Raw genomic sequence first — 12,788 nt, forward strand, 5'->3', positions numbered from 1 at the left:
GATTTGAAAATAAAATGTTAAACTATCATTTTTTGTCGATAGCAGGACATTTTAAGTTAAAAATTGACATAAAACTTGTAGCATCTATAGAAATTGGTAACCATTGAGATCCAAACTCAAAATGCATGCCCATACATATTTATATAAAGCACTTAACTATACATAATAATGCATTGCCACTTAGGGTTCACATGGTATTAATATTAAATATAGTCTTAGTGTTATAATCAACTTTAATATTAATGAATTTCTCCAACCTACATACTTCCTATTTATTCAACACGCACAACATGTTGGTGCTACACCTCATAAACACCCACCAAAGACTTTCCCCCACGTCCATACAAACAAATGAAGCCACCTCTCTCTTCCTCCTCCTCCCTTCTCCGGAAAGCTCGTCTCTCTCCCTACGTCTTCACCTTACTCGCTTTCATACTTTTCGTCGCCATTCTCTACGGCGAGGACTTCGTCTGCATCTTCGGCGAACCGCTCCAAATCGTCACCGATCTCGGCCAACCCGTCTCCAGAACCGGTGAGTTGACTCAACCCACCCGTCCGCTCAATACTTATTGTAAGATAATTAATTCCTTCTTAATTTTTTATTTTTTGTGTGTGTGTGTGTGTGTGTTTTGGGGTTAGGGAAGAAGTGGGAGAAGTTGCCGTTCGCCATAGGGAAGACCGAGGAAGGGTGTGATGTGTTCAGCGGGAGATGGGTTTGGGACGAGAGTCGGCCGCTTTACCAAGAATCAGAGTGCCCGTACATACAGCCCCAGTTGACCTGCCAGGAACATGGACGCCCGGAGAAGGATTATCAGTATTGGAGGTGGCAGCCTCATGATTGCTCTCTCCCCAGGTACCAAACATCTATAATGCATATGTTTCCAGCTTAAAATATAATCATTTAATTTATTAAACTAATATTTTTGTTAAAATTTGCTAAAAATTATTATATTTCAGTAAAAGTTTAGTTTTATTTATAAATAAATAAAGGATTCAAATTTCCAACTCACCCGAGAGAGACTCCAAAAATATTATCTACCGTTGGATGAATCAACTCGCCGGCCTGTCGTAACCACGGAGATGTGTCAAATGATGTTTGGCAAGACAAGTCAACAAGCTGCAATTACTTACAAAAAAAAAAAAACAAAAAAACAAGCGGCAATAACTCTTTCACGGAAGCACGTCCCTATCTCCCACCTATACGTATACGTGAGCTGCACCAGTCATTTCCACGTGTCTGCTTGTGGTGGCGGGTTGCACCAGAAGTGGGACCCAAATACAAAGAAGCCATCGCGTAAATATGTTTGTCGGTTGGGGCTATATATATACGAAATAGTTTTAACCTTTTTTTCAGGATGAATATTAGTAATATTTTTGACAAAGACCAAAGTTTTCATTCAATTAGCTAGCCTGGTGGAACATTCAATTTTACGATATTTATATGGCTTTTTTTCCTTGATTAGCTTCGTATAATTGTCTTTACAAACGTAGATATTCAACACGAGTAATGTTTTAAGTCCTTCTTGAGTCTTTTCAGAATAATATGATTATTAAAATCACCATTAAACTTGTGATTGATTATTATTAGATTTTGATCAAATGATGATTTTAATAGTCACATCATTCTTTGAGAAATTTAAGAGAAATACAAGAGGGACTTCTATAATTACTCATTCAACACTGTACAAAAAATTCACAATGATTAAAACCCAAACTTTGAAAATCAACAAATTATTTGCATCTAAAGAATCAAAAACCAAAAACCAAAACACACAATCATGATTCATATCTTCTGTTAATCACTCAGTTGATTTTTCTAATGAACTATATTAGTTTTATTTGTCTATTTAATCTCCTTATAGGTGTTTGTTTGTATAAATCCTCACTTCGTCTCTGTGAATTTTTTTATTAGTAAAATTATCATTTATACTAACTTGATACCGATTAATGTAACATATTTTAAATTGATGAAATAAAAAATTAATTAAAATACGTTAAGCAAGCATGGAGAATATCATTACTTGTTTGTTTGTCTGCCTTTTTTTTTTTTTTTTTTTTTTTTTAATGAATTTCTTCAATAGATTTGTAGGAATAAAAACAAACTGTCGGTTTAGGGCCGTTAAAGCAGATTGAGAGATGAGCCCACAGTTCAGGCTTGTCGGCACGGCCCACCATATGGTCAACGATTATGTTTCTCATTCTATAGTTTTTGCGAGACCCCGAAATTAAAAATTCGAACAGTTTGGTGTGTGACCAAAAAGACAAAAAGAATTACTAGAGTGTTGTGTGGAAACATATATATATAGAGTAATGATGGAAAGCACGCCTGGCGTGCATCAACAGTGATGCACGCCAGGCACAAAATTTTTTTTTTTTATTATTTTATTATTTTTTAAAAAAAAAAAAAAAAAATTTTTTGCACTGGCGTGCGTGGGACGCCGCGTGCTTTGCATCATTACTCATATATATATATTAATCCTGGGCCAGCTCGTCTTAGGAAGCTTTTGTTCCAGACTTAGAGCATGTTTAGAATTGTGTTTGAGAAATAGAGTTTTTAAGTAAAAAAGAGCTTTTGGACAAAAGCTTTATTTTTAAGCTTTTGTCAAAAGTGTTTTTTTTTTTGTTGTCATTTTTAGACTTTTTGGACCATTAAAAGCGCTTTTAATTTTTTTATCAAACAAGTACTTTTTTCTTTAAACGAACTTTTTTAGTGTTAAAAACATTTTTAGGCCTCTTAAACACAATCTCAAACATGCCCTGAAAAGTTAAACGTAGTAATAGTTGTAGGTTTGATATATAAATGACCTTGCAACTCGTTTTTTAATTTTTTTAATTATTTAATTAATATTTTAATTTTTTTTTTATGCCTAATCTTAAACTGTCAAATTACATAGACATAATTTTAACTTAAAAGACTTTTATTCTGAAGCCATGTTAACATTTCAAACTAATAATGTGCAGTTTTAATGCCACCTTCATGCTTGAGACACTCCGAGGGAAGAGGATGATGTTCGTGGGAGATTCCTTGAACCGGGGTCAATATGTTTCCATGGTGTGTCTTCTCCATTCAATTATACCTGATGAGGAAGCCAAATCCATGGAAACTTTCGATTCACTCACCGTTTTCACTGCCAAGGTGACATTCAATAGTAACTGCAATTTACATTTACTTGTCAAGTGTTCAAATTTTTCGTTTTTTTTTTTTTTTTTTTTGTAACTTTGTTTCCATGTTTAATTAGGAATACAACGCCACAATCGAGTTCTATTGGGCGCCATTTCTTCTTGAATCAAACTCGGATAATGCTGTGGTTCATAGGATCCCGGATAGGATTGTTCGGAAAGGTTCAATCAATAAGCATGGCCGGCAATGGAAAGGCGTTGATATATTAGTATTTAACACCTATCTTTGGTGGATGACCGGCCTGAAGATGAAGATCTTGTATGATGATCTTGCTCCTTTACAAATTACTCATTCAAAAGCCATAATTTCTTTAGGCTCTTGTCCCTGATTCTGTCTCTGTTGATCACTTTCCTATAATTCCTTCTGATTGCCCGACGATTTTCAGGTTAGGATCTTTTGACGATGAAGTGAAAGATATTGTGGAGCTGTCAACTGAGGATGCTTATAGAATGGCAATGAAAAGTATGTTGAGATGGGTGAGGAAGAACATGGACCCCAAGAAGACAAGGGTCTTCTTCGCTAGCATGTCGCCTTCTCATGGGAAGTAAGAACTTCTGTAATCTTAACTCTCTCTCTCTCTCTCATGGCCTGAAAGGGAAGTAAGATTAAGGTAACACTAACATTTGAAGTTTGGCAGGAGCATAGACTGGGGAGGTGAAGCAGGGCTCAACTGTTACAACGAGACAAGTTTGATAGACGATCCCAATTACTGGGGTTCAGATTGCCGGAAAAGTATAATGCAGGTGATCGGAGAAGTATTCGCTGAATCAAAGTTTCCCATTACATTTCTCAACATCACCCAACTCTCAAGTTATCGGAAAGATGCGCACACTTCGATCTACAAGCAGCAATGGAATCCATTAACTCCGGAACAGAAGGCAAACCCTGTTAGCTACGCAGATTGTGTGCATTGGTGTTTGCCTGGCCTTCAAGACACCTGGAATGAGCTTCTATTCGCCAAGCTATTCTATCCTTAAATGGCGGACGGCTGTCATAATTTGAGAAATCTTTCTTTCGGATGGCGTTTTGAAGTTGACACTTGAGAGAAGTGTTGGGGAGAGTACGAAAGAAAAGAACAGTTCTGTGTACAATAATAGTGATTGTTGCCAAAAAAAAAAAAAAACGAAAATTAAATTCATTTTTTGTAATTAGAATATAAAATTCAAAATGACAAAAAAAGTTTCAGTCTTGTGGTTAATTATTCCAATTCAATCCTTAAAAGTTTTTAAAATACTTCAATTTTAACTGAGAACAAAGTTTTCATCCAAACCGAGTGTAAAGAAATTACGTCTTGAAGCATATAATTTTCACATGCACTTTTAAAAAGATTTTAACATATATCCATTAATAGGATTAACAACATGTGATTTTTATGTGCTTTAATGTGATCATCCCCGCTCACAGTCACACTATCGGGTTTTATTTTTTATTTTTTATTTTTCTTTTGTTTTTCTTGTGTTATAATGTGCATATGTGGCATTGTGTTAGGCCTCTTGCTATATGTGACTTCTTTTTTTGGGGGGGCGGGGGGGGAGGCATACATGAAAAAGACGCCAGCAGACAAGACTTCTGTTAGAAGTAGAACATAAAACATTGCAAAATAACATATTTGTCAAATTATAAAAACTCAAATATTTAATTATCAAGATAAAAAAATTTAAGTTTTTATCTGTTAAATGGTCAAAAGTCAAGGGTATAGGAAATTTCTCTATATAAAAATAAAGTAGACCTGCATTAAAAAAAGAAAAAAAAAAGAAAAAAAAAAAAAAAAAGGGATTTGGGTTAGGTGCTATAAGAAAAATTGCATTAAAAAAAAAAAATGATATAGGCTATAGGTGCTGTAACATAATTAAATGAGATCTTGTGTAGAAAAAAAAAAGATTCAGATTTAATTTTTTTTTTTTCTCTCTCTCTCTTATAAAAAAAAGGTAACATTTTCATCTGGAAAGAAAGTCTTTGGGCCCTCAAAGCTGGTTGCAGCTTTATTCATCAGGGAAGCCCATATCGCAGGTTGGTGAATTCATTGCACATGGGGATAAATGTACATTCATCAAAACAAAGTCCTGGGCCTCAAATGGACGTTGTTAGCTTGCAAACAACATGAGACTCTTCCACGCAAGCATCCATTTCATTACACCGTGCGTCTTCTCTGCGTAGCAGCATTCCTTTGAGTAATGCTATAAGTCTGTTTTATGTTTATTTTAAATTTATTTAAGAATGATGTGACTATTAAAATTATCATTGAACTTATAAGTGATTGTTATTGAATTTTGATCAAATATTGATTTTAATAGTTACACCATTTTTAGAAAGACTCAAGAAGGACATAAGAAGAACGTCTAGAATATGCCTCCAATTAATATACTTTGAAATAATAATAATATATAATAATATGTGATAATTGAGCCAATGGTAAAGCATTTGTAGCATGGAAGGTAATAGAATTTAATAGAAATTTGGGTCTTGCAATGTCATATTGGAGGGAGATGTTTTGGAAGTAGTTCAAGCACGGAGGAATAAAGAATAACAATGGAATAAGAATGAGCAGTTGATTGCCGATGCAAAGTTGATTAAGATTTTTAATCGCGGCAACTGAAGCATATCAAAAAAGAAACAAACATAGCAGCTCATGTCTATTGAAGACAATTATAAATTAATTTATAGAAAAAGTTTGGACATGTTAGAATATTATATTTTCGCAATATTATATTTTCAATATATTACGGAAATATTTGATACCGTATTTATTATTGTAAATATGCTGATTTTATATGATTTTATAATTATTGTAATTTTTTTCTTTTAGGGCCTCATTCAACTATAAATAGATCATTCTATTGTACCATTGAATACACATTAGAAATAAAAAAAATTTTCTCTACAATTATCTTTCTGTTGTCTTTTTCTACCTGACAGAAAAATATCGTAAGTTTATATGTGATATTGTACTTGTTTTTCTCACGATTTTCGTGATAATTTGAATTCTTACTAAAAAAAAAAAAAAAAGGTTCTCTGTATCTCTTTGCTCTCCCTTTCCAATAAGGTTGCGGGTCACCCAGGCACATCCCAGTCTAGGCATTCAGCAGTTATAATTGACCGATTTGAGCATTTTTCAAATAGTCTAACGTACGTTGTTTCTGTCCGTCCAACTACTCATGATCTCATGAAATTTAATGTGATCGATTCACGAGAAAACTGACATAAAAAAGGAAAAATGTATGAAACTTTTATATAGATTGCATGCGTATAGTAGTCAAATTGACTATATTTAGACGTACGTTGGAGATATTTTTAGCTGAGTTTAATCTTACAAAAAAAAAAAAAAACACTTGATTTTTACTTTCTATATTCTTTATTTTTTTATTTTTTTTTTTAATTGCGTGCATTTTCTTTAATTTTGCAGACTTAATAATTAAAAAATTGCTTGAATTTGTGTACGTAGTTGTGAATTTTGTAAAAATTACTTCTTTGAGGATTGGCATTCGACATGGACTGAAAGAACATGCTCATGTGAAATAGGTAGCTCCAAAAGTTTTGAATTACTAAAAGTATGCCTTAAAGTAGTTCATAGGAACTTAAAGTTAACGTACAATATGTCTTTTTATATGTGAGTGGAGTTATATTAATATATATATTCTAATTTTTGAACATAATTAGTACTACATAAAGCATAAATTTTGCATAAGAACTTAATCATAAATAAATTACTAAAAGTTGATAAAATTCATTACTTCGTCCTTGAGGTTTTAATGATGCATTGTAAATAAGTTGATTTATACATTCCAAACAAAATTGTTCTCTCATTCTCACTTCTGACTTCTTTTTCTCAGGAAAAAAAAAAAAGGAGAGAGTGTTGGGGGGAAGACAGGGGCGGAACCAAGATTTCTGGTGTGGGGAACATATATATATATATATATATAAAAGTTAGGAACATTTTGACTTATATAAATACAAAAACACATAAATAAATATAATTTTATCTATATGTGTTTGTGTTTATTTATGAAAAATAAAAACATAGAATTTTTAAATTTAATCTCAAAACATCACAAACTCACAATAAGTAAATAAACTAAACATGATCTATAGAGTTTAAGAAAAATGGTACCAAAAATAAATATTGTTAACACGACTGCAGAATAATCACTCAAAAAATAAATAAAAACAGATATTTCCATCATATTAATTCCACACGTTTGCACACAAAAAATAAAAAAATAAAAACACACACACACAAATAAATGCAAGGAAAAACGAGATGTGGGAAAGATGGCTAAGAGAAAAAAATATATATATAAACGGAATGACGCATAATATGTTAATTTTGGGAACAAATATATCATTTTTGGGGATGAATTCGTAAAATATGTATATTTTATAAAGAATTGTAAAAAATTTGGGTGGACATTCATCTCCCCACCCTTACACTTGGGTCCGCCCTGGGGGAAGAGATTTGCCACTTGTTTTTGTGTCGTGGACCTCCCAATCCATTGATTGAATTGATTTTAAAGGGATTTGGATCCCTTGTAATTGGAATCCAAAGTTTTAGTAATTAATTTGTCGTTTGAATTGCCTTTATCATTAGGATCTATGATTCGATAGTGTGAGAGAACGTCAATGAAATTAACCTGTCCAAAGAGGAGGAGTATTCATGAGATCAATAAGCTGTGAAAGATATGGGCCCTTGCTCTAATTAACATGGAATTCCTGTCCGTTTGAGAGGCAGCTGGCTTAGTTAAGAAAGTCGTGTGGAAGAAGGGCACGTCCAGTCAAATCACCCGTGGGACACAAGAAAATGGGTGGGTTTTGGATTTCATTCTAATGCAAACACGGGGGACATTGAAAGCCTCCTTGCCCACTTGCAATCCAACTTGCAACACATAAAATACAAAGAGATGTGGAATATAAAAGAGGAAAAATATATATATATAACAAGTTGCCTTAGTTTCTACAACAAGTTGAGTTGTTAAAGCCAAGTTGCAGTGCAGCTGTTGATTTCTTCAATGCAGAAAATAGTTTTTTTTTTTTTTTTTTAATTCCGAATTCAAACTAAAATTCCAAGGCCTTTTTTTCTTTCTTCAATTAAATAAGGTTGAAGTGTTCTTTTTTATTTTTTGTTCTTCCTAGAAGTTTCAAGGAAACTTACAAAAATACTAATCCCGACTGTCATGCACTACCTACTAAAGTACCCTAGCATTAAAATTTTAATTATATGATGCACTCAAACGACAACGAAATGGAAATTTATCATAATCACCATCAACAAAATACTTTTTCTTTTTTTTTCTTATTTACTGTTGTGTTGAAAAAAAGCATTTGGTCAACTTTATCTCGTACGAGGTCTGTCATGACTGCACCCTGGAATCACGTATTAGACTATTATATACATATATAAACGAGTTCGACTTGGATAAATGGATACAGATTCTCACTAATTTGCTATTTAGATGGTTAGAGTGTTAGGCATATCATATATTATTATTTTTTAATTAACTTTTAATTATTATTTACTATTAAATTAATGATCAGTTGATCATGTAAATCATACACAAATTTAATAGTTGATTCATTTATATAGTTCATTCACTATATAAAGATGGTTAAAATAATAAATTTTATTATTTATTTTTAAATAAAAGATAGACAATTCAAAATTTGTTTAAAGTGAGGCTATATTAATTAATTTAATTTTATCACATTGATTGACTAAATTATTAACCGTTTAGACAATAAGTTTGTTAAAAAATCTCAATTTGGATAAATAACGGGATGTCTACTTATATTAAGTATGGATGATAGGACATCCTCAAATGTTGAATGGATTTGTGCCGGAAATAGTATATTTTAGTCATACTGTCCATGCTGATCAAGTGATCAATATAATATATAATGTTAAATATCACTTATTTATTTATTTATTTTTATCTAACATTGCTACTATATCAATGTCAATTAACCCTTGAATTAGATATTGTTACTAAAAAAAATAAAAAAATTGGTTGATAGTATGATTAAAAATTTATCTAACATTGTTAAGTGGCGATATTTGATTAATGCTAACATGGCGTTCCGTTAAGTTTTAGACGAAATTTTAACGGAGGTACCATCTCTGTCTTTATCAAAACTACATATACCTTCTGTGATTCAAATGAAACCCTAGGGGACAAAAAATAAAGTGATAAAACCCAAAGAAAAATTAGGTATTTAACCCTAAAAGTACAATAAAAGTACGATTTTTAATATAATTACCCTATTCAAACAGGAAATATACATTCAACCACTACAAACAACTAATGTAGAACGATTTACTGTATTATAAATTCCATATCTTCTAATTGCTGACAAAAAGGGGCCACATTTGATAAATTTCGATTACCTATGATAAAATTAAATTAGGGTTGTGCTGATGAATTTCTTCTCCAAGAAATATCTTATGCCAACTAGGGTTCAGTGATCAGTACAAGAACAAGAAGATGACAGGAATTAACAAGAATGGAAGACATGAAAGCAAATTAAGTAGGGAGAATTCACAATGAGTATATATATATGGTACCACTTTCAAAATTACATACACAAAAATTAACAAAACACACACAAAGAAATTAAGAGACATGAATATACATAAAACATAGACTATTTGATACACCTGTGATATTTTATAATGCTAATGTAGGAGCTAGCAATTTATAAGCACCTTCAGAAGGGATTGATGGTAAAGGAAAAAAGATCTAAACATATACATATAGGGGCAATATCTTAATATCATAATATATAACAATATCATATTATCATATTATCACCTCCAATCATTGCCTTCTGAGAGAGCCTTCACAAGAACCTAACACTCTACGAATTTCCCATAATATGGATCTCAATGATCCACGACAGCCGATCCGACCCATATCAGAAACAGAAAGAAGCAAAAGAATCATTCACGAATCAAGACCAATATTATATCTCGTTTCTTTGTTTGTTACGCTCGAGCCATGGTCTCGGCGATCTGAGTCAAAGACTGTAAATTGCAACGTACTATCGTGTCCACAAACACGCACGTCTCTTCCTTAGTGTTGCCGGGCGGTACATCGACCACGTAGGACTCGACCACCACCGTTCCTGTTCCGCCGGAAGAGGAGGCGTGGAGGGTAGTGACGGACCGGTAATTGTGGAGGCGGTGGTCCCCACCGACAATTCTGAAGCTGATGACGTGGCGATCGTCGTCGAGGATCTCGAGGCGCTCGGTGCTGGACTCGGCGGGGAGACCCGACACCACTTGGACCTCGCGGAGCGTGCCCACGTTCCCGTCGCCGTCGATCACGTGGCAGCTCTTGAGGAAGTGCTTGTATGCCTGCGGGTTGTCGAAGCGGCGCACCACGGACCAGACAGTGGAGACGGGCGCGTGGATGGTCTGCACCACGGCCGAGCAGCACTGCTTGGGCGCGACCGTGTGGGTGTGGTAGCGAGCCACGGAGTCGGGTACTGGGACGACCGGGTGGGTGGTAGTTTGGGAGGGTTTGGGGCGGTTGACGGTGGCGGGGTTGGCTCTGCGGACTTGGATCGATGAAGGCATTGTGTTTTGTCTGTTTTTGGTTTTCTTGGGAAAGTTATGGCCGTCTCCAATACGTATTGACGGTACATATAAATAATATGCTTTGTGAAAAGAAAGAGAGAGTTTGGGCTATTTTCTTTTGCCCACTTGCATTAGTTTTGCTCTTTCCGATCCCTCACAGGCAGAGAGAGAGTGGATCTTTTAGACTTGTTGCGAGAGAAAGGAGCTTTGATCACGCCGTACTTACAAGTGGGTCGTCAAGTTGCAACTTGTTTGGACTATGTTTTCGCCTTAATTATCCCTTTCTTTATTTTATTTTATTTTTAAAATTAATATTAAATTCATTAATAATCAGGAAATTCAATTAAGAATTCATTCATTTCAAACATGATCCATGAATGTTTTTAATTCTCACGTTCACTAGCCCAAGTACAACAATATCAGCTTCCTGGCCATTTTCACATGCATGTTCAAAATCCCTCTTAATTATATCATCCACAAGCTCTTTAAATCTACTCTTATTTATATAGCATCTCTCTCTAATATGATTTTTTTTGTAACTAAATTCTGCATCTCCTCGCTCTCACATTTCTCTAACATTTCCTTCATCACATATAGAAGTTTCCCAAACATCTCGAGCTGAAGGACAACTCCATAGGATATGGTTGATGGTTTCCACTTCCAACCCACAAATAGGACAATGAGGATCGGACAATACACTTATCCTAAATATGTTCTCTTTAATTCGAAGTAGATTATTCCGCACTCTCCATAAAAACATTTTTACTCCCACTATGTTAACTACTAATATTACAATATTGTTCTTGTCTATTACTCTATTTAAAACGCATTGAGATTGTCGAAGTTGGTTTTAAAACGCACATGGTATTATGTGTATATACCAGTCGTACAAAACAGGTGACAAGATGATAAACAAACACACAAATATACGCCAATTGGTGCTCTAATAGTTAATGCAGGCCGGTGGTAGTGGTTAAGAAAACGGGAAATCGGGAATTGTCTAAAATAGTGATTAAGAAAATAAATGTTTGTAGCTAGAAAGAAACCCTTGCAAAAGGTCGATGCTTGAAAGGTGATAGATGATAATGAAATTAAATTTTCATTATTGCTAAAGACGTTCCACTAATTTGGGCATCTAATAGAAGACATAAGGCGTGTACAACTCACACTATCAAGGTGGAATTGTGTCTTTGTTCCTCACAAGGCAAATGAGCTCGAGGCGGCTTATAGGTTGGCGAAAGCGGCCACTACTGATGTCAGTGATAAAATTTGGAGGGGTAACACTCTTAATTGTATTAGTAATATATTGTTTTGATGGACCAGTTAGCTCTATCTCGATGATTGTTGTTGGAGTTCTCATACTCCACCTACGTTTTATTATCAATAAAATTCATCAATTTAGTTTTTTTAAAAAAAAGTTAAACAAGACATATAGAATATGAGAGAAAAAAAATAAAATAAATAAATCTACTCTAATAGAGTTTGGTTTGCTTCCAGTGAAAAAATAACTAGAGATTCTTCCAAAAAACAAAAAAAAAAAAAAGAAAAAGAAGTAAAAATAGGCTCTAGTGAAAAAATAATTAGAGTTTTCCTCTGGTCTTCTAATCTCTACCCGTTTATTTTTCACAAAAATTTTCAATAATTTTTTCACTCGAGAAAAGCCAAACAAATTCTAATCAGCCTCATTTTATTATATATTAAAAAGGCCCAAGTGTTGTCTTTCTTTTTCAATGACATGATTTACTCGCGATCATGGTTATTATTAGCTAATTAGAGAAAAAAAGAAATATTATTATTTTCTTATCCATTTCACAATTGACCACAGCTGCCACATCTTGATTTTTCGTTTCTTCTTTTGGTAATATATAATTATATATAGTTTGCCTCTTTTTAGACTCAAAGCCAGTGAAAAATTATTTTCACATTTATATATAAAAAAAAATTTCAAATTAAAAATTCAAAACACATTAACAAACCGCTATTTCTGCCCTCGGAATTGAAAAAGTCTTATTGTTTTTTTCTCCATCCTTCTCTCTCTCT

At 33.6% G+C, this 12,788-nt stretch overlaps 2 protein-coding genes across 2 annotated transcripts; one reads left to right on the forward strand and one right to left on the reverse strand.

The window, feature by feature from the left end:
• The first annotated feature begins 281 nt into the window (after window positions 1-281).
• Window positions 282-4,278, forward strand: LOC132186853 (protein trichome birefringence-like 33). Its single transcript, XM_059600953.1, has 6 exons — window positions 282-532; window positions 640-853; window positions 2,962-3,136; window positions 3,240-3,439; window positions 3,567-3,725; window positions 3,819-4,278. The coding sequence occupies exons 1-6, from the start codon at window positions 352-354 to the stop codon at window positions 4,156-4,158; spliced, it is 1,269 nt and encodes a 422-aa protein (XP_059456936.1). The 5' UTR covers window positions 282-351; the 3' UTR covers window positions 4,159-4,278.
• Window positions 4,279-9,698: 5,420 nt separating this feature from the next.
• On the reverse strand, window positions 9,699-10,889 carry LOC132186854 (abscisic acid receptor PYL4-like). The gene has a single exon (XM_059600954.1). The coding sequence runs from the start codon at window positions 10,746-10,748 to the stop codon at window positions 10,155-10,157; it is 594 nt and encodes a 197-aa protein (XP_059456937.1). The 5' UTR covers window positions 10,749-10,889; the 3' UTR covers window positions 9,699-10,154.
• Window positions 10,890-12,788: the final 1,899 nt, after the last annotated feature.

This window comes from Corylus avellana, chromosome ca7, assembly GCF_901000735.1.
Source record: "Corylus avellana chromosome ca7, CavTom2PMs-1.0".
NCBI lineage: Eukaryota > Viridiplantae > Streptophyta > Magnoliopsida > Fagales > Betulaceae > Corylus > Corylus avellana.

Coding starts and splice junctions, on each gene's coding strand:
- LOC132186853 (XM_059600953.1), top strand. CDS start 352: ATGAAGCCACCTCTCTCTTCCTCCTCCTCCCTTCTCCGGAAAGCTCGT. Junction 533..639: donor CCAACCCGTCTCCAGAACCG/GTGAGTTGACTC, acceptor TTTTGGGGTTAG/GGAAGAAGTGGGAGAAGTTG. Junction 3,726..3,818: donor ATGTCGCCTTCTCATGGGAA/GTAAGAACTTCT, acceptor GAAGTTTGGCAG/GAGCATAGACTGGGGAGGTG.
- LOC132186854 (XM_059600954.1), bottom strand. CDS start 10,748: ATGCCTTCATCGATCCAAGTCCGCAGAGCCAACCCCGCCACCGTCAAC.